We start from the raw sequence: 26261 nt of genomic DNA on the forward strand, positions 1-26261 counted from the left end.
ATTCAAATTATTTATGGCCAATTAAACAGACAAAATCAGTGCTTGGGGCTTCCAATTATAAAATATGTGGGGAAACAGAAGTTCCTCACCACATAACTGGACCTAAGGATGACGTTTAAGCACAACTTATTTAATGTAATTTTATTTTTTTTATTCTTGAAAACAAACTTTGGCTTGGGGTGCCCTGAAAAATATTCTGATACTCTAGGATGCCGTGATTCAAAAAAGTTTGGGAACCTCTGTCCTAGCGTATCAATAACGGACCACCCGCAGACAGGTGTGGTATTAATCACCGACATTCGGGATCCCGACAGTCATTAGCCCGACGTCGGGATCCCGACTGCCTGGTCTCAGACAGCGTGGCCAGCGCGACAAAGCCCCTTGCGGGCTCGCTGCGCTCGCTATTTTCCCTCGTGGACCCCCATGGCGGAAAATAGCCGGTGGCCGTCGGGAACCCGGCCGTCGGTGTTTTAACAGTCAGGATCCCGACGTTGGGTTAATGACTGTCGGGACCCCGTCCGGCACCCCCGCAGACCCAAGTCCAGGCACCACAGCACCCTGCAAAAAAGGGCTGTAAACAATTTATTCTTTTGCGAATATGGCAAAAAGTTTTTAAGCATAAACCCATATGTTTTTATGTTTTTTTATAAAAAACGGCATGCACATAATTATTTTATTTTTATTTTAGACACTTAAAACATAACCAAGCGCTCTTTCTCCCTTTCAGATATATCTAATCATATTGAGCAGCTAAGCGCAGTAAGCGCCTTTTTTTCCCTTTGACTTTCAGTGCCGCCACAAAGAATCGCGGGGCCCGGGACTGACCTTCAGTCCCCCCCCCCAGTACCATTTCGACCGCCCCCCCCCCGTACCATTACTTACCCAGCTGCGGGTATCGACGGGGGAGCGGCAGGGAAGCAACGGGAGGCGGCGGTGGGCACTTCCGTCTGATGTTGGGTCCGGGCGATTGGCGATAGAATCGCCAGGACCTGCAACAAAGAGAGCGGTTCCATCTGTAGGACCAGCACATGGTACATAGAGACAGCTCCATAAGGGGCCAGGACACTGACGCAGGGTGGTAGATATATATATATACACACTGAGCACATGAGGAGGGAGGGCCCTGCTCGTGAGAGCTTACACTGTACAGCCGGGGGCCGTGAGCGCAGATTGCTGCGATTAGATACCGCACAAGTATAAGATTAGAAACGCATCTATGAAATAAAAACAGTTTTTTTTCTAAAAATGGATTTTGCTCCCCAATGGCCACGCCGAGGCGCGTCCTATGTCATTGTGATTTGATTTGTAATTGAGAAATATAATGTAGTAATGGCATGTGTGTATGTGTAGATGGATGGATGGATGACATACTGTACGTCTCTGTGCATGGCCCCTGTAAACACCCTGATAGCACACACACACACACACACACAGTGATTGCTATTTGATGATGTGCCCCCATTATACACACACACACAGCAGGTGACCTCGGTGCAGATGGAGAATTGCAGTGGCCACACCGATGAGGATGATGAGGAGGAGGGCAGATAACACAGGCCTGGTACCCGGCACACACACCTATGCACGCCTGTGTTATTAATAATCAGCACTGACGCACCTCTCTCTCTGTGTCTGTCTCTCTGTCCCCCCTGCCTGCTCCTCCCGGCCACTGCTCTCCCCCATTTCCCTGGTGCGCTCCCCCCTTCCTCTTACCTCCGTTACCGGCAGGCGGAGAGATGGAAGCTGGGATGAGGGGGGAGGGAGAAGTGTGAAGGAGGGAGGGGGAGAGTATGGAGGGAGGGGGAGATACAGCACACTGCGGCTGTCTGATCTCCACGCATAGTGTGTGTGTGTGTACCTGTGTATCAGAGCTTCCTATGTGTGTGTGTGTGTGTGCACCTGTGTACCAGAGCTTCCTATATGTGTGTGTGCACCTGTGCTTCCTGTCTGTGTGTAGCAGAGCTTCCTGTGTGTGTTTGTGTGTGTGCACCTGTGTATCAGAGCTTTGTATGTGTGTGTGTGTACGTGTGTACCAGAGCTTCCTGTGTGTGTGTGTACACCTGTGTACTAGAGCTTTCTGTGTGTGTGTGTGTGTGTGTGTACCTGTGTACCAGAGCTTCCTGTGTGTGTGTGTACCTGTGTACCAGAGCTTCCTGTGTGTGTACCTGCTTACCAGAGCGTCCTGTGTGTGTGTACCTGTGTACCAGAGCTTCCTGTGTGTGTGTGTGCGTAGCAGAGCTTCCTGTGTGTGTGTACCTGTGTACTAGAGCTTTCTGTGTGTGTGTACCTGTGTACCAGAGCTTCCTGTGTGTGTGTGTGTGTGTACCTGTGTACTAGAGGTTTCTGTGTGTGTGTACCTGTGTACTAGAGCTTTCTGTGTGTGTGTACCTGTGTACCAGAGCTTCCTGTGTGTGTACCTGTGTACTAGAGCTTCCTGTGTGTACCTGTGTACCAGAGCTTCCTGTGTGTGTGTGTGTACCTGTGTACTAGAGGTTTCTTTGTGTGTGTGTGTGTACACCTGTGTACTAGAGCTTTCTGTGTGTGTGTGTACCTGTGTACCAGAGCTTCGTGTGTGTGTGTATCAGAGCTTCCTGTCTGTATGTGTGTGTGTACCTGTGTACCAGAGCTTCCTGTGTGTGTGTGTGTAGCAGAGCTTCCTATGTGTGTATGTGTGCACCTGTGTACCAGAGCTTCCTATGTGTGTGTGTGTGTGCACCTGTGTACCAGAGCTTCCTGTGTGTGTGTGTGTGTGTGTGTGTGTAGCAGAGCTTCCTGTGTGTATGCTGTGTGCAGTGTGTACTATCCTCTCCCATGTGTGTGTGTATATACGTGTGTATCTCAGCTGTGTGGAGTGTGTACCATCCTCTCCCATGTGTGTGTGTGTATATGAGTGTGTGTCCCAGGTGTGTGCAGTGTGTACCATCCTCTCCCATGTGTGTATATGAGTGTGTGCCTCAGCTGTGTGCAGTGTGTACCATCCTTTCCAATGTGTGTGTATATGAGTGTGTATCTCAGCTGTGTGCAGTGTGTATCAGCCACTCCCATGTGTGTATATGAGTGTGTGTCTCAGCAGTGTGTACCATCCTCTCCCATGTGTGTGTATATGAGTGTGTGCCTCAGCAGTGTGTACCATCCTCTCCCATGTGTGTATATGAGTGTGTATCTCAGCTGTATGCAGTGTGTACCATCCTCTCCCATATGTGTATATGAGTGTGTGCCTCAGCAGTGTGCAGTGCGTACCATCCTCTCCCATGTGTGTATGAGTGTGTATCTCAGCAGTGTGTACCATCCTCTCCCATGTGTGTGTATATGAGTGTGCGCCTCAGCAGTGTGTACCATCCTCTCCCATGTGTGTATATGAGTGTGTATCTCAGCTGTATGCAGTGTGTACCATCCTCTCCCATATGTGTATATGAGTGTGTGCCTCAGCAGTGTGCAGTGCGTACCATCCTCTCCCATGTGTGTATGAGTGTGTATCTCAGCAGTGTGTACCATCCTCTCCCATGTGTGTGTATATGAGTGTGTGCCTCAGCAGTGTGTACCATCCTCTCCCATGTGTGTATATGAGTGTGTATCTCAGCTGTATGCAGTGTGTACCATCCTCTCCCATATGTGTATATGAGTGTGTGCCTCAGCAGTGTGCAGTGTGTACCATCCTCTCCCATGTGTGTATGAGTGTGTATCTCAGCTGTGTGTACCATCCTCTCCCATATGTGTGTATATGACTGTGTACCTGAGCTGTATGCAGAGTGTACCATCATCTCCCATGTGTGTGTATATGAGTGTGTCCCAGCTGTATTCAGTGTGTATCATCCTCTCCCATGAGTGTATATTATTGTGCAGTGTGTGTACCATAATCTCCCATTTGCGTGTATATGAGTGTGTGACTCAGCTGTGTGAAGTTTGTACCATCATCTCCCATGTGTGTATATGAGTGTGTGCCTTAGCAGTGTGCAGTGTGTACCATCCTATCCCATGTGTGTATATGAGTGTGTGCCTCAGCCGTGTGTACCATCCACTCCCATGTGTATGTATATAAGTGTGTGCCTCAGCTGTGTGCAGTGTGTGTACCATCCTCTCCCATATGTGTATATGAGTGTGTGCCTCAGCAGTGTGCAGTGTGTACCATCCTCTCCCATGTGTGTATACAGTATGAGTGTGTATCTCAGCTGTGTGCAGTGTGTACCATCCTCTCCATGTGTATGTATATGAGTGTGCGCCTCAGCAGTGTGCACCATCCTCTCCTATGTGTGTGTATATGAATGTGTGACTTAGCTGTGTGCAGTGTGTACCATCCTCTCCCATGTGTGTGTATATGAGTGTGTATCTCAGCTGTGTGTACATCCTCTCCCATGTGTGTGTATATGAGTGTGTATCTCAGCAGTGTGTACATCCTCTCTCATGTGTATGTATATGAGTGTGTGCCTCAGCCGTGTGCAGTGTGTACCATCCTCTCCCATGTGTGGGTATATAAGTGTGTGCATCAGCAGTGTGCAGTGTGTACCATACGTTTTGTACTAGGGGGGGGGGGGACACACAGTTTTTTTTAATGATTTATTTTTATACTTTTTACACAGAGAAGCCTGAACGGATCTGACTGTACTTTTATCCACTCTCCACCCGAGAATAAATTATTGGGTTTTAGACCTAGTTTCCACCACCCTGTATCTGTCCAATATCCATACTTGCTTACTTATGAAAACTAGTTTCAGGGAGATTATAGTTGGTAATAGAATTTTGCAAGGCGCCCCATTGAGGGTGTGTGTCATGCTCCTCCCAAAAGGCGTGTCTAGTTCCATATATGGAGAGATTGTGAAAAGAGATTGTGAACGTGGCACCTAGAAGCGTGGGTGTGTACTGCTACATCTGAGAGGAATCTTGTAAAATGACTTATATCCAAATATAGATGAGCCCCAAAGCAGTTCATAAGTGCTGGGAAATGGTGCTGATGATTCAGTCTAAATGTATCTGTCTCTCATCCCTTTTTCCCCAAAAATGTAACAGTGTAATGTGGGCTAGGTGACAAGAGGGAGATTGCTAGACTAATGAGGGAGAGAGGGAGATTGCTGCTACAGTATGTCAGGGAGTCTCCTGCAGAATGCATGAGGGGAGGTAACTATGATGTAACAGTGTGATGTGGGCTAGGTGACATGAGGGAGATTGCTAGACTAATGAGGGAGAGAGGGAGATTGCTGCTATGTCAGGGAGTCTCCTGCAGAATGCAGGAGGGGAGGTAACTATGATGTAACAGTGTAATGTGGGCTAGGTGACATGAGGGAGATTGCTAGACTAATGAGGGAGAGAGGGAGTTTGCTGGGGATGCGGTTAATTTCCCGGCGGTCGGGATCCCGGCGGTCGGAATCCCGACACTGGAATCCCGACCGCCGAAATCCCGAAACTTTCTCCCTCCGTGGGTGTCCACGACACCCATAGAGGGAGAATATAATAGCGTGCCGAGCGTAGCGAGGCACCGGGCCCGCTGCGTGGCGAGCGCAGCGAGCCCGCAAGGGGGGGCGATCCATGTCCCCCCCTTGTCGGGATTTCGGCGGACGGGATTCCAGTGTCGGGATTCCGACCGCCGGGATCCCGACCGCCGGGATATCATATCGGATCCGTTTGCTGCTATGTCAGGGAGTCTCCTGCAGAATGCAGGAGGGGAGGTAACTATGATGTAACAGTGTAATGTGGGCTAGGTGACATGAGGGAGATTACTAGACTAATGAGGGAGAGAGGGAGATTGCTGCTATGTCAGGGAGTCTCCTGCAGAATGCAGGAGGGGAGGTAACTATGATGTAACAGTGTAATGTGGGCTAGGTGACATGGGGAGATTGCTAGACTAATGAGGGAGAGAGGGATATTGCTGCTATGTCAGGGAGTCTCCTGCAGAATGCAGGAGGGGAGGTAACTATGATGTAACAGTGTAATGTGGGCTAGGTGACATGAGGGAGATTGCTAGACTAATGAGGGAGAGAGGGAGATTGCTGCTATGTCAGGGAGTCTCCTGCAGAATGCAGGAGGGGAGGTAACTATGCCTTTATCCAGTGCAATCCTGCAAACACCACATCTTCCATCCCAGACTCCTGCACCTCGTGGCAATCTGGGTGCAGCTGCTCAAATCAAGTCGTTGGCAAAGGGAATCTGTGCTGTGCATGTATGGCCCAATGTCGGAGGGTGAACACTGCCATCTGCTGCATAGTAGGGGTACTGCAGCCACTATGCTGTCTATACCACCACCCTCCATAACTTCTTAAAGACTTCATTGATAAGTGAGAGATTTTCTGGCTGCAATCAGTAATTATACCCAGAGTGCTCTTATGCCAGCGCAGGAGTGCGTCCAAATTACCCTACAGGTAAATCTCGCAATGTATTCTCAGGACAAAACGCCATCGTTGATCATCCTGGACATCAATCACCGTCTGTTCCCACACCCACGCCACATTAACTTCTACATCAGTATATACTCAGTACTGTTATACAGAGCAACGTGACCATCATCAGCGTACACAGCGTATTATTATACAATGTGGTACCTGGTATTTAAGCCCTTATTCTAGTTCACTCTTTCTGACAAAATCCTTCTTAGATGGACAAAACCATGTGCACTGCAGGTGGGGCAGATGTAACATGTGCAGAGAGAGATTTGGGTGAGTTATTTTATTTTTATGCAGGGAAAATACTGGGTGCTTTATTTTTACACTGCAATATAGATCTCACTTTGAAGTAAAACCCCACCGAAATCTAATGCTCTCTGTACAAGTAACATCTGCCCCACCTGCAGTGTTTTGTCCATCTTAAGCCCCCATACACGGTCCGTTTTGTACTTTTCAAGTACACATCGTATCGGATCGCATGCCTTGTGCATGCTTTGTGCATGCACTGCGATCCGATACGATGTTTACCTAGTACAAAAAGTTTGTGCAGCACATACTTTTGGTACCGTACTATGTGATGCGCGGGAGCGCGCATCGCATAGTACAATACGGTGCCGGCGAAAACGGAGCGTCTATGGGCTCCGTAAGAAGGATTTTGTCAGAAAAAGTGAACTAGAATAAGGCCCTTAGTCACAGGGCAGTTGTCTAAGGTAGATATATGTGAAGTGAGAAATTACGGTACTTGTTTCCTAGCACGACGCCCATCGCATACCGTATTTAGTGGTGTGCGATGCGATGCGATCTTCCCGTTAAATTAACAGGAGTGCTTGTACAATGAAATATCGCATAGCATCGCATGACAGCAAATGGCATGCAATGCGATTTTTAATTGTACAAGCACCCTGATGGGTGCTTACAAGAGTAAGAGTGGGAGGGAGAGAGAGACTAAGGGGCCCATTTATCAAACCATATTTGCGGCTAAATCTCCAAAAACACACGATTTCGGGGTTTAGCCGCAAATATTAAGTATCCCCCAAATGTATCATAGGGGGACCGCAGCAGCAATCTCCGATCCCTGCTGCGATCCTCCCTGCAGTGCCGACGGCCGCATCCCCCATAGGTTTCTATGGGGGATGCGAAACTGCCCAATGTATCAACATCAGCAGCCCGGCATCGCACCCCTGGGCTATCGCCATTCTGGGATGGCGATAGCCCATTGTAGCCTATGGGTACACAGCGCACTGCCCGAGCATAACCGCGCATGCGCAGACCCCCAGCTTCCAGGTTAGGGCTTCGCAGGGAGCCCTGTCCCTGTGCCCTTAAAATTGATACATTGCCCCGATATGATCGCATTTTACAATGCGATCCTGGGCGGTAATATTCCACCCAGATCGCATTGTAAATGTGATCTTGATAAATGTGCCCCTAAGAGAGAGAGGGAGAGAGTAAGAGAGAGAGGGAGGGAGTAAGAGAGGGAGGGAGAGAGTAAGAGAGAGAGGGAGAGAGTAAGAGAGGGAGGGAGAGAGTAAGAGAGGGAGGGAGAGAGTAAGAGAGAGAGGGAGAGAGTAAGAGAGAGAGGGAGAGAGTAAGAGAGGGAGGGAGTAAGAGAGAGAGGGAGAGAGTAAGAGAGAGAGGGAGAGAGTAAGGGAGAGAGGGAGAGAGCGAGTAAGAAAGGGAGGGAGAGAGTAAGAGAGGGAGGGAGAGAGTAAGAGAGGGAGGGAGAGAGAGGGAGAGAGTAAGAGAGAGAGGGAGAGAGTAAGAGAGGGAGGGAGAGAGTAAGAGAGAGAGGGAGAGAGTAAGAGAGAGAGGGAGAGAGTAAGAGAGGGAGGGAGAGAGTAAGAGAGGGAGGGAGAGAGTAAGAGAGAGAGGGAGAGAGTAAGAGAGGGAGGGAGAGAGTAAGAGAGGGAGGGAGAGAGTAAGAGAGAGAGGGAGAGAGCGAGTAAGAAAGGGAGGAAGAGAGTAAGAGAGGGAGGGAGAGAGTAAGAGAGGGAGGGAGAGAGAGGGAGAGAGTAAGAGAGGGAGGGAGAGAGTAAGAGAGGGAGGGAGAGAGTAAGAGAGAGAGGGAGAGAGTAAGAGAGAGAGGGAGAGAGTAAGAGAGGGAGGGAGAGAGTAAGAGAGGGAGGGAGAGAGTAAGAGAGTAAGAGAGAGAGGGAGAGAGTAAGAGAGAGAGGGAGAGAGAGAGCGAGTAAGAAAGGGAGGAAGAGAGTAAGAGAGGGAGGGAGAGAGTAAGAGAGGGAGGGAGAGAGTAAGAGAGGGAGGGAGAGAGTAAGAGAGAGAGGGAGAGAGTAAGAGAGGGAGGGAGAGAGTAAGAGAGGGAGGGAGAGAGTAAGAGAGTAAGAGAGAGAGGGAGAGAGTAAGAGAGAGAGGGAGAGAGTAAGAGAGAGAGGGAGAGAGCGAGTAAGAAAGGGAGGAAGAGAGTAAGAGAGGGAGGGAGAGAGTAAGAGAGGGAGGGAGAGAGTAAGAGAGGGAGGGAGAGAGTAAGAGAGGGAGGGAGGGAGAGAGAGAGTAAGAGAGGGAGGGAGAGAGTAAGAGAGGGAGAGAGTAAGAGAGGGAGTGAGAGAGTAATGTAGGGTACACACCAGGACGACCCGCTCACGATGCACATCGTGAGCGGGTCGTCAGTGTCTCGTCCGACCCGCTCACGGTGACGCGGGGGGGCACGACCCGCTCACGATGTGCACCGTGAGCGGGTCCGATCCGATGGCGACCCGCACCCGGCTGTATGGTCGTCATTGAGATCCTACCTGCAGCAGGTAGGATCTCAATAACGACCGACCGACCCGCGGGACCGCGCATCTGATCGGGATCGGTCCACACCAGGTCAGAAAAGGGCCCAATCAGCACACAATCTACATCCAATTGATCGGAATTGGATCTAGATTGTGGGGATCGGGCCCTAGTCGTCCTGGTGTGTACCCAGCATAAGAGAGGGAGGGAGGGAGAGAGTAAGAGAGAGAGGGAGAGAGTAAGAGAGAGAGGGAGAGAGTAAGAGAGGAAGGGAGAGAGTAAGAGAGGGAGGGAGAGAGTAAGAGAGAGAGGGAGAGAGTAAGAGAGGAAGGGAGAGAATAAGGGGCCCATTTATCAAACCATGTTTGCGGCTAAATCCCCGAAAACACCCGTTTTCGGGGTTTAGCCGCAAATATTAAGTATCTCCTAAATGTATCAAAGGGGACCGCAGCAGCAATCTCCGATCCCTGCTGCGATCCTCCCTGCACCGCCGCCGGCCGCATCCCCCATAGGTTTCTATGGGGGATGCGAAGCTGCCCGATGTATCAACATCAGCAGCCCGGCACCGCAGCCTTGGGCTATCGCCATTCTGATATGGCAATAGCCCATTGTAGCCTATGGCTACACAGCGCACTGCCTGAGCGGCAATGCAGTCAGCGGGGTCGCGGGGGGGGGGGGGTTAGCACATAACCGCGCATGCGCAGACCCCCCGGCTTCCGGCATCGCAGGGACGGGCTCCTTTCGGAGCCCTGTCCCTGCGCCTGCCAGGTGATACATCCTGGCGGTATTGCAGAGTACCGCAATGCGATGTCTGGTGATGTCACCGCCCCAGCATCGTATTCCAATGATAAATGCGCCCCTAAGAGAGAAAGGGAGGGAGAGAGTAAGAGAGAGAGAGGGATGGAGAGAGAGTGGGAGAGAGCAGAAGAGAGCAGGAGAGAGTGAGAGAGGGTAAGAGAGAGAGGGAAGGAGGGAGAGAGAGTGGGAGAGAGCAGGAGAGAGTAAGAGGGAGAGAGAGGGAGGGAGTGAGAGTAAGAGAGAGAGGGAGAGAGCAGGAGAGAGTAAGAGGGAGAGAGAGGGAGGGAGTGAGAGTAAGAGAGAGAGGGAGAGAGACAGACAGGCAATATGACAGTGGGACAGTGAGAGAGAGTGGGACAGAGTAAGAAAAGAAAGGCTGATAGAGGGACACCGTGAGGGCTGGGAAGGGAGAGTGTAACACAGTGTGAGGTGAGTGTGAGAAAGAGACAGTGGAGGCTAGTGTGAGGATGAGACAGCGAGCAGGCTGGGGAGAGAGGTGTGTGATAGAGACAGCGGAGGTGAGTCTGAGGAAGGGACAGCGGAGGTGAGTGTGAGGAAGAGACAGTGGAGGTGAGTGTCAGGAAAAGACAGCGGAGGTGAGTGTGAGGAGGAGACATCGGAGGTGAGTGTGAGGAGGAGACAGCGGAGGTGAGTGTGAGGAAGAGACAGCGGAGGTGAGTGTGAGGAAGAGACAGTGAGCAAGCTGGGGAGAGAGGTGTGATAGAGACAGCGGAGATGAGTGTGAGGAGGAGACAGCGGAGGTGAGTGTGAGGAAGAGATAGTGGAGGTGAGTGTGAGGAAGAGACAGTGAGCAGGCTGGGGAGAGAAGCTTGTGATAGAGACAGTGGAGGTGAGTGTGAGGAAGAGACAGTGGAGGTGAGTGTGAGGAAAAGACAGCGAGCAGGCTGGGGAGAGTGAAGCGTGTGACAGAGACAGCGGAGGTGAGTGTGAGGAAGAGACAGTGGAGGTGAGTGTGAGGAAGAGACAGCGAGCAGGCTGGGGAGAGAGGTGTGATAGAGACAGCGGAGGTGATTGTGAGGAAGAGACAGTGAGCAGGCTGGAAAGAGAAGATTGTGATAGAGACAGCGGAGATGAGTGTGAGGAAGAGACAGCGGAGGTGAGTGTGAGGAAGAGACAGCGAGCAGGCTGGGGAGAGCGAAGCGTGTGATAGAGACAGCGGAGGTGAGTGTGAGGAAGAGACAGCGAGCAGGCTGGGGAGAGTGAAGCGTGTGACAGAGACAGCGGAGGTGAGTGTGAGGAAGAGACAGCGGAGGTGAGTGTGAAGAAGAGACAGTGGAGGTGAGTGTGAAGAAGAGACAGTGGAGGTGAGTGTGAGGAAGAGACAACAGAGGTGAGTGTGAGGAAGAGACAGTGAGCAGGCTGGAAAGCAAAGATTGTGATAGAGACCGCAGAGGTGAGTGTGAGGAAGAGACAGTGGAGGTGAGTGTGAGGAAGAGACAGTGAGCAGGCTGGAAAGAGAAGATTGTGATAGAGACAGCGGAGATGAGTGTGAGGAAGAGACAGCGAGCAGGCTGGGGAGAGAGGTGTGATAGAGACAGCGGAGATGAGTGTGAGGAAGAGACAGTGAGCAGGCTGGGGAGAGAGGTGTGACAGAGACAGCAGAGGTGAGTGTGAGGAAGAGACAGCTGAGGTGAGTGTGAGGAAGAGACAGCGAGCAGGCTGGGGAGAGCGAAGCGTGTGATAGAGACAGCGGAGTCGAGTGTGAGGAATAGACAGCGGAGGTGAGACCGTGAGTGTGAGGAAGAGACAGCGGAGGTGAGTGTGAGGAAGAGGCAGCAGGCAGGCTGGGGAGAGTGAAGTGTGTGATAGAGACAGGCAGAAAGGAGGGGTGAGACACAAGGGGGAGGAGAGAGGCAGAAGGAAGCACTGCTGGGGGAGAGAGACAGAAGAGGAAGGACTTCCTGACACGGAGATGTCAACAGGGTGAGTAAGGGGGGGACAGTCCCAGCAGCAGGATGGGGGGGAAGGAGATACAGAGTATCCTCTGACAGGACACAAGTTTCCTGGGGAGAGCCTTGCACTGGCTTCCTGTCACTTGTAGTTCTCCTGCACAGCAGGTAAGTGCATACATGCTGTATAGGGGATCCATACACACAGGACCCTGCAGACAGGGGGACAGTCCTGCAGGGTAAGCGTCTGTGCAGCCCCCCTAAGGGAATGCACTCCGGCACCAGTCGGTGTGTCCCTGCCCTGGGACATATGTCACCCTGACTGTACTGCCATGGCAGTGCATAGTTATGTACAGGAGTAGTAGTGTGCTGGTGTAGTGACGTATGTGTGGATCATAGCACGTCAGTGTTGGTACTGTGTAGACTGCAGGTCGACGTGAGTTTTTCTGATTTTTTGGGTGGCAGTTTGTAGGTGGGAGCACATGGACCCCCAACAAGTGTCACATAGCTGCACACACCACGCTTTGGACTAACATTCCTGATCGTATTCACGTGCATGGTAAGTATGAGACAAAGCGGAGACCATCCATGTCAACCACTAGCAGCAGACCAATGACTGTCAACCTATTCCTGTGGACGCATAGTGCCGATCCCGCATATATGGGTGTACAGGAATAGAGGGGATGATGGCGGTGTAGTGACATAGCTGTGTGTGAGCGGGGTGTATAGGAATAGAGGGGGATGATGGCGGTGTAGTGACATAGCTGTATGTGAGCGGGGTGTACAGGAATAGAGGGGGATGATGGCGGTGTAGTGACATAGCTGTATGTGAGCGGGGTGTACAGGAATAGAGGGGGATGATGGCGGTGCAGTGACGTAGCTGTGTGTGAGCGGGGTGTACAGGAATAGAGGGGGATGATGGCGGTGCAGTGACGTAGCTGTGTGTGAGCGGGGTGTACAGGAATAGAGGGGGATGATGGCGGTGTAGTGACGTAGCTGTGTGTGAGCGGGGTGTACAGGAATAGAGGGGATGATGGCGGTGTAGTGACATAGCTGTATGTGAGCGGGGTGTACAGGAATAGAGGGGATGATGGCGGTGTAGTGACATAGCTGTATGTGAGCGGGGTGTACAGGAATAGAGGGGGATGATGGCGGTGCAGTGACGTAACTGTGTGTGAGCGGGGTGTACAGGAATAGAGGGGGATGATGGCGGTGTAGTGACGTAGCTGTGTGTTAGCGGGGTGTACAGGAATAGAGGGGGATGATGGCGGTGTAGTGACGTAGCTGTGTGTGAGCGGGGTGTACAGGAATAGAGGGGGATGATGGCGGTGTACTGACGTAGTAGTGTGTGAGCGGGGTGTACAGGAATAGAGGGGGATGATGGCAGTGTAGTGACGTAGCTGTGTGTGAGCGGGGTGTACAGGAATAGAGGGGGATGATGGCGGTGTAGTGACATAGCTGTGTGTGAGCGGGGTGTACAGGAATAGAGGAGGATGATGGCGGTGTAGTGCCGTAGCTGTGTGTGAGCAGGGTGTACAGGAATAGAGGGGTATGATGGCGGTGTAGTGACGTAGCTGTGTGTGAGCGGGTGTATAGGAATAGAGGGGTATGATGGCGGTGTAGTGACGTATATGTGTGTGAGCGGGGTGTACAGGAATAGAGGGGATGATGGCGGTGTAGTGACGTAGCTGTGACTGAGCATGGTGTACAGGAATAGAGGGGGATGATGGCGGTGTAGTGACGTAGCTGTGTGTGAGCGGGGTGTACAGGAATAGAGGGGATGATGGTGGTGTAGTGACGTAGTAGAGTGTGAGCGGGGTGTACAGGAATAGAGGGGGATGATGGCGGTGTAGTGACGTAGTAGTGTGTGAGCGGGGTGTTAAGGAATAGAGGGGATGATGGCAGTGTAGTGACGTAGCTGTGTGTGAGCGGGGTGTACAGGAATAGAGGGGGATGATGGCGGTGTAGTGACGTAGATGTGTGTGAGCAGGGTGTACAGGAATAGAGGGGATGATGGTGGTGTAGTGACGTAGCTGTGTGTGAGCGGGGTGTACAGGAATAGAGGGGGAGGATGGCGGTGTAGTGACGTAGTGGTGTGTGAGCGGGGTGTACAGGAATAGAGGGGGATGATGGCGGTGTAGTGACGTAGTAGTGTGTGAGCGGGGTGTACAGGAATAGAGGGGGATGATGGCGGTGTAGTGACATAGCTGTGTGTGAGCAGGGTGTACAGGAATAGAGGGTATGATGGCGGTGTAGTGACGTAGCTGTGTGTGAGCGGGGTGTACAGGAATAGAGGGGATGATGGCGATGTTATGACATAGCTGTGTGTGAGCAGGGTGTACAGGAATAGAGGGGATGATGGCGGTGTAGTGACGTAGCTGTGTGTGAGCGGGGTGTACAGGAATAGAGAGAGATGATGGCGGTGTAGTGACGTAGTAGTGTGTGAGCGGGGTGCACAGGAATAGAGGGGATGATGGTGGTGTAGTGACTTATTAGTGTGTGAGCGGGGTGTACAGGAATAGAGGGGATGATGGCGGTGTAGTGACCTAGTAGTGTGTGAGCGGGGTGTACAGGAATAGAGGGGGATGATGGCGGTGTAGTGACGTAGCTGTGTGTGAGCGGGGTGTACAGGAATAGAGGGGGGTGATGGCAGTGTAGTGACGTATTAGTGTGCGAGCGGGGTGTACAGGAATAGAGGGGGATGATGGCGGTGTAGTGACGTAGTTGTGTGTGAGCGGGGTGTACAGGAATAGAGGGGATGATGACGGTGTAGTGACGTATTAGTGTGCGAGCGGGGTGTACAGGAATAGAGGGGGATGATGGCGGTGTAGTGACATAGCTGTGTGTGAGTGGGTGTATAGGAATAGAGGGGTATGATGGCGGTGTAGTGACGTATATGTGTGTGAGCGGGGTGTACAGGAATAGAGGGGATGATGGCGGTGTAGTGACGTAGCTGTGACTGAGCATGGTGTACAGGAATAGAGGGGGATGATGGCGGTGTAGTGACGTAGCTGTGTGTGAGCGGGGTGTACAGGAATAGAGGGGATGATGGTGGTGTAGTGACGTAGTAGAGTGTGAGCGGGGTGTACAGGAATAGAGGGGGATGATGGCGGTGTAGTGACGTAGTAGTGTGTGAGCGGGGTGTTAAGGAATAGAGGGGATGATGGCAGTGTAGTGACGTAGCTGTGTGTGAGCGGGGTGTACAGGAATAGAGGGGGGTGATGACGGTGTAGTGACGTATTAGTGTGCGAGCGGGGTGTACAGGAATAGAGGGGGATGATGGCGGTGTAGTGACATAGCTGTGTGTGAGTGGGTGTATAGGAATAGAGGGGTATGATGGCGGTGTAGTGACGTATATGTGTGTGAGCGGGGTGTACAGGAATAGAGGGGATGATGGCGGTGTAGTGACGTAGCTGTGACTGAGCATGGTGTACAGGAATAGAGGGGGATGATGGCGGTGTAGTGACGTAGCTGTGTGTGAGCAGGATGTAAAGGAATAGAGGGGACGATGGCGGTGTAGTGACATAGCTGTGACTGAGCATGGTGTACAGGAATAGAGGGGGATGATGGCGGTGTAGTGACGTAGCTGTGTGTGATCGGGGTGTACTGGAATAGAGGGGGATGATGGCAGTGTAGTGACATAGTAGTGTGTGAGCGGGGTGTACTGGAATAGAGGGGGATGATGGCGGTGTAGTGACATAGCTGTGTGTGAGCGGGGTGTACAGGAATAGAGGGGGATGATGGCGGTGTAGTGACATAGCTGTGTGTGAGCGGGTGTATAGGAATAGAGGGGTATGATGGCGGTGTAGTGACGTATATGTGTGTGAGCGGGGTGTACAGGAATAGAGGGGATGATGGCGGTGTAGTGACGTAGCTGTGACTGGGCATGGTGTACAGGAATAGAGGGGGATGATGGCGGTGTAGTGACGTAGCTGTGTGTGAGCAGGATGTAAAGGAATAGAGGGGACGATGGCGGTGTAGTGACGTAGGTGTGACTGAGCATGGTGTACAGGAATAGAGGGGGATGATGGCGGTGTAGTGACGTAGCTGTGTGTGATCGGGGTGTACTGGAATAGAGGGGGATGATGGCAGTGTAGTGACATAGTAGTGTGTGAGCGGGGTGTACTGGAATAGAGGGGGATGATGGCGGTGTAGTGACATAGCTGTGTGTGAGCGGGGTGTACAGGAATAGAGGGGATGATGGCGGTGTAGTGACGTAGCTGTGTGTGAGCGGGGTGTACAGGAATAGAGGGGGATGATGGCGATGTAGTGATGTAGCTGTGTATGAGCGGGGTGTACAGGAATAGAGGGGGGTGATGGCAGTGTATTGACGTTGTAGTGTGTGAGCGGGGTGTACAGGAATAGAGGGGATGATGGCGGTGTAGTGACGTAGGTGTGTGTGAGCGGGGTGTACAGGAATAGAGGGGGATGATGGCGGTGTAGTGACGTAGCTGTGTGTGAGCGGGGTGTACAGGAATAGAGGGGGATGATGGCGGTGTAGTGACGTAGCTGTGTGTGAGCGGGGTGTACAGGAATAGAGGGGTTGATGGCGGTGTAGTGACGTAGCTGTGTGTGAGCGGGGTGTACAGGAATAGAGGGGGGTGATGGCGGTGTAGTGACGTAGCTGTGTGTGAGCGGGGTGTACAGGAATAGAGGGGGATGATGGTGGTGTAGTGACGTAGTGGTGTGTGAGCGGGGTGTACAGGAATAGAGGGGTATGATGGCGGTGTAGTGACGTAGCTGTGTGTGAGCGGGGTGTACAGGAATAGAGGGGATGATGTCGGTGTAGTGGCGTATCTGTGTCTGAGCGGGGTGTACAGGAATAGAGGGGGATGATGGCGGTGTAGTGGCGTAGCTGTGTCTGAGCGGGGTGTACAGGAATAGAGGGGGATGATGGTGGTGTAGTGACGTAGCTGTGTGTGAGCGGGGTGTACAGGAATAGGGGGGGATGATGGCGGTGTAGTGACGTAGTGGTGTGTGAGCGGGGTGTACAGGAATAGAGGGGGATGATGGCAGTGTAGTGACGTAGTAGTGCGTGAGCGGGGTGTACTGGAATAGAGGGGGATGATGGCAGTGTAGTGACATAGTAGTGTGTGAGCGGGGTGTACTGGAATAGAGGGGGATGATGGCGGTGTAGTGACATAGCTGTGTTTGAGCGGGGTGTACAGGAATAGAGGGGGATGATGGCGGTGTAGTGACGTAGCTGTGTGTGAGCGGGGTGTACAGGAATAGAGGGGATGATGGCGGTGTAGTGACGTAGCTGTGTGTGAGCGGGGTGTACAGGAATAGAGGGGGCTGATGGCGATGTAGCTGTGTATGAGCGGGGTGTACAGGAATAGAGGGGGGTGATGGCAGTGTAGTGACGTTGTAGTGTGTGAGCGGGGTGTACAGGAATAGAGGGGATGATGGCGGTGTAGTGACGTAGCTGTGTGTGAGCGGGGTGTACAGGAATAGAGGGGGATGATGGCGGTGTAGTGACGTAGCTGTGTGTGAGCGGGGTGTACAGGAATAGAGGGGTTGATGGCGGTGTAGTGACGTAGTTGTGTGTGAGCGGGGTGTACAGGAATAGAGGGGGATGATGGCGGTGTAGTGACGTAGCTGTGTGTGAGCGGGGTGTACAGGAATAGAGGGGTATGATGGCGGTGTAGGGACGTAGCTGTGTGTGAGCGGGGTGTACAGGAATAAAGGGGATGATGTCGGTGTAGTGGCGTATTTGTGTCTGAGCGGGGTGTACAGGAATAGAGGGGGATGATGGCGGTGTAGTGGCGTAGCTGTGTCTGAGCGGGGTGTACAGGAATAGAGGGGGATGATGGTGGTGTAGTGACGTAGCTGTGTGTGAGCGGGGTGTACAGGAATAGGGGGGGATGATGGCGGTGTAGTGACGTAGTGGTGTGTGAGCGGGGTGTACAGGAATAGAGGTGGATGATGGCGGTGTAGTGATGTAGTAGTGTGTGAGCGGGGTGTACAGGAATAGAGGAGGATGATGGCGGTGTAGTGACGTAGCTGTGTGTGAGCGGGGTGTACAGGAATAGAGGAGGATGATGGCGGTGTAGTGACGTAGCTGTGTGTGAGCGGGGTGTACAGGAATAGAGGGGGATGATGGCGGTGTAGTGACGTAGCTGTGTGTGAGCGGCGTGTACAGGAATAGAGGGGATGATGGCGGTGTAGTGACGTAGCTGTGTGTGAGCGGGGTGTACAGGAATAGAGGAGGATGATGGCGGTGTAGAGACGTAGCTGTGTGTGAGCGGGGTGTACAGGAATAGAGGGGTATGATGGCGGTGTAGTGACATAGCTGTGTGTGAGCGGGGTGTACAGGAATAGAGGGGGATGATGTCGGTGTAGTGACGTAGAAGTGTCTGAGCGGGGTGTACAGGAATAGAGGGGTTGATGGCGGTGCAGTGACGTAGCTGTGTGTGAGCGGGGTTACAGGAATAGAGGGGTTGATGGCGGTGTAGTGACGTAGCTGTGTGTGAGCGGGGTGTACAGGAATAGAGGGGGGTGATGGCAGTGTAGTGACGTTGTAGTGTGTGAGTGGGGTGTACAGGAATAGAGGGGGGTGATGGCAGTGTAGTGACGTTGTAGTGTGTGAGCGGGGTGTACAGGAATAGAGGAGGATGATGGCGGTGTAGTGATGTAGCTGTGTGTGAGTGGGGTGTACAGGAATAGAGGGGGGTGATGGCAGTGTAGTGACGTAGCTGTGTGTGAGTGGGGTGTACAGGAATAGAGGGGATGATGGCGATGTAATGACGTAGTTGTGTGTGAGCGGGGTGTACAGGAATAGAGGAGGATGATGATGGTGTAGTGACGTAGCTGTGTGTGAGCAGGGTGTACAGGAATAGAGGGGGGTGATGGCAGTGTAGTGACGTAGCTGTGTCTGAGCGGGGTGTACAGGAATAGAGGGGATGATGGCGGTGTAGTGACGTAGCTGTGTGTGAGCGGGGTGTACAGGAATAGAGGGGATGATGGCGGTGTAGTGACGTAGTAGTGTGTGAGCGGGGTGTACAGGAATAGAGGGGGATGAGGGCGGTGTAGTGACGTAGCTGTGTCTGAGCGGGGTGTACAGGAATAGAGGGGGATGATGGCAGTGTAGTGACGTAGCTGTGTGTGAGCGGGTTGTACAGGAATAGAGGGGGGTGATGGCGGTGTAGTGATGTAGCTGTGTGTGAGCGGGGTGTACAGGAATAGAGGGGTATGATGGCGGTGTAGTGACGTAGCTGTGTGTGAGCGGCGTGTACAGGAATAGAGAGGGATGATGGCGGTGTAGTGACGTAGCTGTGTGTGAGCGGGGTGTACAGGAATAGAGGGGGATGATGGCGGTGTAGTGACATAGCTGTGTGTGAGCAGGATGTACAGGAATAGAGGGGGATGATGGCGGTGTAGTGGCGTAGCTGTGTGTGAGCAGGATGTACAGGAATAGAGGGGGATGATGGCGGTGTAGTGGCGTAGCTGTGTGTGATCGGGGTGTACAGGAATAGAGGAGGATGATGGCGGTGTAGTGACGTAGTAGTGTGTGAGTGGGGTGTACAGGAATAGAGGGGTATGATGGCGGTGTAGTGACGTAGCTGTGTGTGAGCGGGGTGTACAGGAATAGAGGGGGATGATGGCGGTGTAGTGAGGTATCTGTGTGTGAGCAGGATGTACAGGAATAGAGGGGGATGATGGTGGTGTAGTGACGTAGCTGTGTGTGAGCGGGGTGTACAAGAATAGAGGGGTATGATGGCGGTGTAGTGACGTAGCTGTGTGATAGCGGGGTGTACAGGAATAGAGGGGGATGATGGCGGTGTAGTGACATAGCGGTGTGTGAGCGGGTGTACAGGAATAGAGGGGGATGATGGCGGTGTAGAGACATAGTAGTCTGTGAGCGGGGTGTACAGGAATAGAGGGGGATGATGGCGGTGTAGTGACGTAGCTGTGTGTGAGCGGGGTGTACAGGAATAGAGGGGGATGATTTCGGTGTAGTGTGGTAGCTGTGTGTGAGCGGGGTGTACAGGAATAGAGGGGGATGATGGCGGTGTAGTGACGTAGCTGTGTGTGAGCGGGGTGTACAGGAATAGAGGGGGGTGATGGCAGTGTAGTGACGTTGTAGTGTGTGAGCGGGGTGTACAGGAATAGAGGGGATGATGGCGATGTAGTGACGTAGCTGTGTGTGAGCGGGGTGTACAGGAATAGAGGGGATGATGGCGATGTAGTGATGTAGCTGTGTGTGAGCGGGGTGTACAGGAATAGAGGGGGATGATGGCGGTGTTTTGACGTAGCTGTGTGTGAGCGGGGTGTACTGGAATAGAGGGGGATAATGGCGGTGTAGTGACGTATCTGTGTGTGAGCGGGGTGTACAGGAATAGAGGGGGATGATGGCGGTGTATTGACGTAGTAGTGTGTGAGCGGGGTGTACAGGAATAGAGGGGGATGATGGCGGTGTAGCGATGTAGCTGTGTGTGAGCGGGGTGTACAGGAATAGAGGGGGATGTTAGTGGTGTAGTGATGTAGTAGTGTGTGAGCGGGGTGTACAGGAATAGAGGGGGATGATGGCAGTGTAGTGACGTTGTAGTGTGTGAGCGGGGTATACAGGAATAGAGGGGGCTGATGGCAGTGTAGTGACGTAGCTGTGTGTGAGCGGGGTGTACAGGAATAGAGGGGGATGATGGCGGTGTAGTGACGTAGCTGTGTGTGAGCGGGGTGTACAGGAATAGAGGGGGCTGATGGCGGTGTAGTGACGTAGCTGTGTGTGAGCGGGGTGTACAGGAATAGAGGGGGCTGATGGCGGGGTATACAGGAATAGAGGGGGATGATGGCGGGGTATACAGGAATAGAGGGGGATGATGGCGGGGTATACAGGATTAGAGTGGGCTGATGGCGGGGTATACAGGATTAGAGTGGGCTGATGGCGGGGTATACAGGATTAGAGTGGGTTGATGGCGGGGTATACAGGATTAGAGTGGGCTGATGGCGGGGTATACAGGATTAGAGTGGGCTGATGGCGGTGTAGTGACGTAGCTGTGTGTGAGCGGGGTGTACAGGAATAGAGGGGGGTGATGGCGGTGTAGTGACGTTGTAGTGTGTGAGCGGGGTGTACAGGAATAGAGGGGATGATGGCGATGTAGTGACGTAGCTGTGTGTGAGCGGGGTGTACAGGAATAGAGGGGATGATGGCGATGTAGTGATGTAGCTGTGTGTGAGCGGGGTGTACAGGAATAGAGGGGGATGATGGCGGTGTTTTGACGTAGCTGTGTGTGAGCGGGGTGTACTGGAATAGAGGGGGATAATGGCGGTGTAGTGACGTATCTGTGTGTGAGCGGGGTGTACAGGAATAGAGGGGGATGATGGCGGTGTATTGACGTAGTAGTGTGTGAGCGGGGTGTACAGGAATAGAGGGGGATGATGGCGGTGTAGCGATGTAGCTGTGTGTGAGCGGGGTGTACAGGAATAGAGGGGGATGTTAGTGGTGTAGTGATGTAGTAGTGTGTGAGCGGGGTGTACAGGAATAGAGGGGGATGATGGCAGTGTAATGACGTTGTAGTGTGTGAGCGGGGTATACAGGAATAGAGGGGGCTGATGGCAGTGTAGTGACGTAGCTGTGTGTGAGCGGGGTGTACAGGAATAGAGGGGGATGATGGCGGTGTAGTGACGTAGCTGTGTGTGAGCGGGGTGTACAGGAATAGAGGGGGCTGATGGCAGTGTAGTGACGTAGCTGTGTGTGAGCGGGGTGTACAGGAATAGAGGGGGCTGATGGCGGGGTATACAGGATTAGAGTGGGCTGATGGCGGGGTATACAGGATTAGAGGGGGATGATGGCGGGGTATACAGGATTAGAGTGGGTTGATGGCGGGGTATACAGGAATAGGGGGGGATGATGGCGGGGTATACAGGATTAGAGGGGGATGATGGCGGGGTATACAGGATTAGAGTGGGCTGATGGCGGGGTATACAGGAATAGAGTTGGCTGATGGCGGGGTATACAGGATTAGAGTGGGCTGATGGCGGGGTATACAGGAATAGAGGGGGATGATGGCGGGGTATACAGGATTAGAGTGGGCTGATGGCGGGGTATACAGGATTAGAGTGGGCTGATGGCGGGGTATACAGGATTAGAGTGGGTTGATGGCGGGGTATACAGGAATAGGGGGGGATGATGGCGGGGTATACAGGATTAGAGGGGGGTGATGGCAGGGTATACAGGAATAGAGGGGGATGATGACGGGGTATACAGGATTAGAGTGGGCTGATGGCGGGGTATACAGGATTAGAGTGGGCTGATGGCGGGGTATACAGGATTAGAGGGGGATGATGGCGGGGCATACAGGATTAGAGTGGGTTGATGGCGGGGTATACAGGAATAGGGGGGGATGATGGCGGGGTATACAGGATTAGAGGGGGGTGATGGCAGGGTATACAGGAATAGAGGGGGATGATGACGGGGTATACAGGATTAAAGTGGGCTGATGGCGGGGTATACAGGATTAGAGTGGGTTGATGGCGGGGTATACAGGAATAGAGGGGGATGATGGCGGGGTATACAGGATTAGAGTGGGCTGAAGGCGGGGTATACAGGATTAGAGTGGGCTGATGGCGGGGTATACAGGATTAGAGTGGGTTGATGGCGGGGTATACAGGAATAGGGGGGGATGATGGCGGGGTATACAGGATTAGAGGGGGGTGATGGCAGGGTATACAGGAATAGAGGGGGATGATGACGGGGTATACAGGATTAGAGTGGGCTGATGGCGGGGTATACAGAATTAGAGGGGGATGATGGCGGGGTATACAGGATTAGAGTGGGTTGATGGCGGGGTATACAGGAATAGGGGGGATGATGGCGGGGTATACAGGATTAGAGGGGGATGATGGCGGGGTATACAGGATTAGAGTGGGCTGATGGCGGGGTATACAGGAATAGAGTGGGCTGATGGCGGGGTATACAGGATTAGAGTGGGCTGATGGCGGGGTATACAGGAATAGAGGGGGATGATGGCGGGGTATACAGGATTAGAGTGGGCTGATGGCGGGGTATACAGGATTAGAGTGGGCTGATGGCGGGGTATACAGGATTAGAGGGGGATGATGGCGGGGTATACAGGATTAGAGTGGGCTGATGGCGGGGTATACAGGATTAGAGTGGGCTGATGGCGGGACATACAGGAATAGAGGGGGATGATGGCGGGGTATACAGGATTAGAGTGGGCTGATGGCGGGGTATACAGGATTAGAGTGGGCTGATGGCGGGGTATACAGGAATAGAGTGGGCTGATGGCGGGGTATACAGGATTAGAGGGGGATGATGGCGGGGTATACAGGATTAGAGTGGGCTGATGGCGGGGTATACAGGATTAGAGGGGGATGATGGCGGGGTATACATGATTAGAGTGGGCTGATGGCGGGGTATACAGGATTAGAGTGGGCTGATGGCGGGGTATACAGGATTAGAGTGGGCTGATGGCGGGGTATACAGGAATAGAGTGGGCTGATGGCGGGGTATACAGGATTAGAGTGGGTTGATGGCGGGGTATACAGGAATAGAGGGGGATGGTGGCGGGGTATACAGGATTAGAGTGGGATGATGGCAGGGTATACAGGAATAGAGGGGGATGATGGCGGGTATACAGGAATAGAGTGGGCTGATGGCGGGGTATACAGGAATAGAGTGGGCTGATGGCGGGGTATACAGGAATAGAGTGGGCTGATGGCGGGGTATACAGGATTAGAGTGGCCTGATGGCGGGGTATACAGGAATAGAGGGGGGTGGTGGCGGGGTATACAGGATTAGAGTGGGATGATGGCGGGGTATACAGGATTAGAGGGGGATGGTGGCGGGGTATACAGGATTAGAGTGGGATGATGGCGGGGTATACAGGATCAGAGTGGGCTGATGGCGGGGTATACAGGATTAGAGGGGGATGATGGCGGCGTAGTGACTTTATCTCTCTCCCCATTAGGACGACTCTACCATGAGCCTGGGGAAGAAGCGGAGTGGATTCCAGATTACCAGCGTTACCACTGACTACCAACCATCATCACCTTTGTCCCCAATCTCCATAGAGCGCTCTCCGTCCCCATCACCCCCCAATGGCCTTCGCTCTCCGCCCACATCTCGCTTCCGGCTGGTGCGACTGGATCAGGCCCCCCTGGGGGGAGGGCGGAGGTATCAGAAGGGGCGATGGACATGTGTAGACTTTTATCACGTGGAGGCGGGAGCACAGCACAGGGCAGGAGCAGGACACTCCCTGGATTCTGGGCTCCCCCGAGCTTCACCAGCTGCCCCCTTAGTGCTGTCACCAGGTGCTGGGACAAAGGGCCAGCCCATCCCTAGGTCAATCGGGGTCCCTGTTCTGGGGTCCACTACAGAGAGAGAGCCCACAGCTATGGTGAGTAACTGCCCCACAGTCTCTAACCGCATCTATATAGTACTGTGACCCTGCAGGGGCAGGGGCCGGCTCATTAGATCACACATGGCAGTATCACCCTGCAGTGGGAGGGGCCGGCTCATTAGATCCCACATGGCAGTATCACCCTGCAGGGGGAGGGACTGGCACATTAGATCACATATGGCAGTATCGCCCTGCAGTGGGAGTGGTCGGCTCATTAGATCCCACATGGCAGTATCACCCTGCAGTGGGAGGGGCCGGCTCATTAGATCCCACATGGCGGTATCACCCTGCAGGGGGAGGGGCCGGCTCATTAGATCCCACATGGCAGTATCACCCTGCATTGGGAGGGGTCGGCTCATTAGATCCCACATGGCGGTATCACCCTGCAGTGGGAGGGGCCGGCTCATTAGATCCCACATGGCAGTATCACCCTGCAGTGGGAGGGGTCGGCTCATTAGATCCCACATGGCAGTATCAAACTGCAGTGGGAGGGGCCGGCTCATTAGATCCCACATATCGGTATCACCCTGCAGTGGGAGGGGCCGGCTCATTAGATCCCACATGGCGGTATCACCCTGCAGTGGGAGGGGCCGGCTCATTAGATCCCACATGGCGGTATCCCCCTGCAGTGGGAGGGGCTGGCTCATTAGATCCCACATGGCGGTATCCCCCTGCAGTAGGAGGGGCCGGCTCATTAGATCCCACATGGCGGTATCCCCCTGCAGTGGGAGGGGCCGTCTCATTAGATCCCACATGGCGGTATCCCCCTGCAGTGGGAGGGGCCGGCTCATTAGATCCCACATGGCGGTATCACCCTGCAGTGGGAGGGGCCGGCTCATTAGATCCCACATGGCGGTATCCCCCTGCAGTAGGAGGGGCCGGCTCATTAGATCCCACATGGCGGTATCCCCCTGCAGTGGGAGGGGCCGTCTCATTAGATCCCACATGGCGGTATCACCCTGCAGTGGGAGGGGCCGTCTCATTAGATCCCACATGGCGGTATCCCCCTGCAGTAGGAGGGGCCGGCTCATTAGATCCCACATGGCGGTATCACCCTGCAGTGGGAGGGGCCGTCTCATTAGATCCCACATGGCGGTATCACCCTGCAGTGGGAGGGGCCGTCTCATTAGATCCCACATGGCGGTATCCCCCTGCAGTGGGAGGGGCCGGCTCATTAGATCCCACATGGCGGTATCACCCTGCAGTGGGAGGGGCCGGCTCATTAGATCCCACATGGCGGTATCCCCCTGCAGTGGGAGGGGCCGGCTCATTAGATCCCACATGGCGGTATCACCCTGCAGTGGGAGGGGCTGTCTCATTAGATCCCACATGGCGGTATCCCCCTGCAGTGGGAGGGGCCGGCTCATTAGATCCCACATGGCGGTATCACCCTGCAGTGGGAGGGGCCGGCTCATTAGATCCCACATGGCGGTATCCCCCTGCAGTGGGAGGGGCCGGCTCATTAGATCCCACATGGCGGTATCACCCTGCAGTGGGAGGGGCCGGCTCATTAGATCCCACATGGCGGTATCACCCTGCAGTGGGAGGGGCCGTCTCATTAGATCCCACATGGCGGTATCACCCTGCAGTGGGAGGGGCCGTCTCATTAGATCCCACATGGCGGTATTACCCTGCAGTGGGAGGGGCCGTCTCATTAGATCCCACATGGCGGTATCACCCTGCAGTGGGAGGGGCCGGCTCATTAGATCCCACATGGCGGTATCTCCCTGCAGTGGGAGGGGCCGGCTCATTAGATCCCACATGGCGGTATCCCCCTGCAGTGGGAGGGGCCGGCTCATTAGATCCCACATGGCGGTATCCCCCTGCAGTGGGAGGGGCCGGCTCATTAGATCCCACATGGCGGTATCACCCTGCAGTGGGAGGGGCCGGCTCATTAGATCCCACATGGCGGTATCACCCTGCAGTGGGAGGGGCCGTCTCATTAGATCCCACATGGCGGTATCACCCTGCAGTGGGAGGGGCTGTCTCATTAGATCCCACATGGCGGTATCACCCTGCAGTGGGAGGGGCCGGCTCATTAGATCCCACATGGCGGTATCACCCTGCAGTGGGAGGGGCCGGCTCATTAGATC

The 26261-nt window shown here is 53.5% G+C and overlaps 2 protein-coding genes across 13 annotated transcripts in view; one reads left to right on the forward strand and one right to left on the reverse strand.

The window, feature by feature from the left end:
* The window catches only part of NYAP1 (neuronal tyrosine phosphorylated phosphoinositide-3-kinase adaptor 1), an 89626-nt gene that overhangs the window by 41101 nt on the left and 22264 nt on the right, over positions 1–26261 (reverse strand). For 2 of the 9 annotated variants that reach the window (XM_083185813.1, XM_083185810.1), the window contains exon 1: positions 1714–1911. The exons of 4 other annotated variants lie outside the window; for them this stretch is intronic. The gene's annotated coding sequence lies outside the window, so the exon portion shown is untranslated. Of the gene's footprint in view, positions 1–882; positions 990–1618; positions 1912–26261 lie in introns of those variants that run through there. 3 more of the 9 variants (XM_083185814.1, XM_083185811.1, XM_083185817.1) reach the window with 2 other exon arrangements.
* Positions 11784–26261, forward strand: part of TSC22D4 (TSC22 domain family member 4) — a 36694-nt gene continuing 22216 nt past the window's right edge. Inside the window, exons 1-3 of one of the 4 annotated variants that reach the window (XM_083185820.1) lie at positions 11816–11840; positions 12272–12365; positions 23737–24165. In XM_083185820.1, coding sequence (XP_083041946.1) covers positions 12363–12365; positions 23737–24165 — 432 coding nt within the window. In that variant the 5' untranslated portion in view covers positions 11816–11840; positions 12272–12362. Of the gene's footprint in view, positions 11975–12271; positions 12366–23736; positions 24166–26261 lie in introns of all 4 variants that reach the window. The other 3 variants (XM_083185819.1, XM_083185821.1, XM_083185822.1) reach the window with 3 other exon arrangements.

This window comes from Crinia signifera, chromosome 4, assembly GCF_055691185.1.
Source record: "Crinia signifera chromosome 4, ASM5569118v1, whole genome shotgun sequence".
NCBI lineage: Eukaryota > Metazoa > Chordata > Amphibia > Anura > Myobatrachidae > Crinia > Crinia signifera.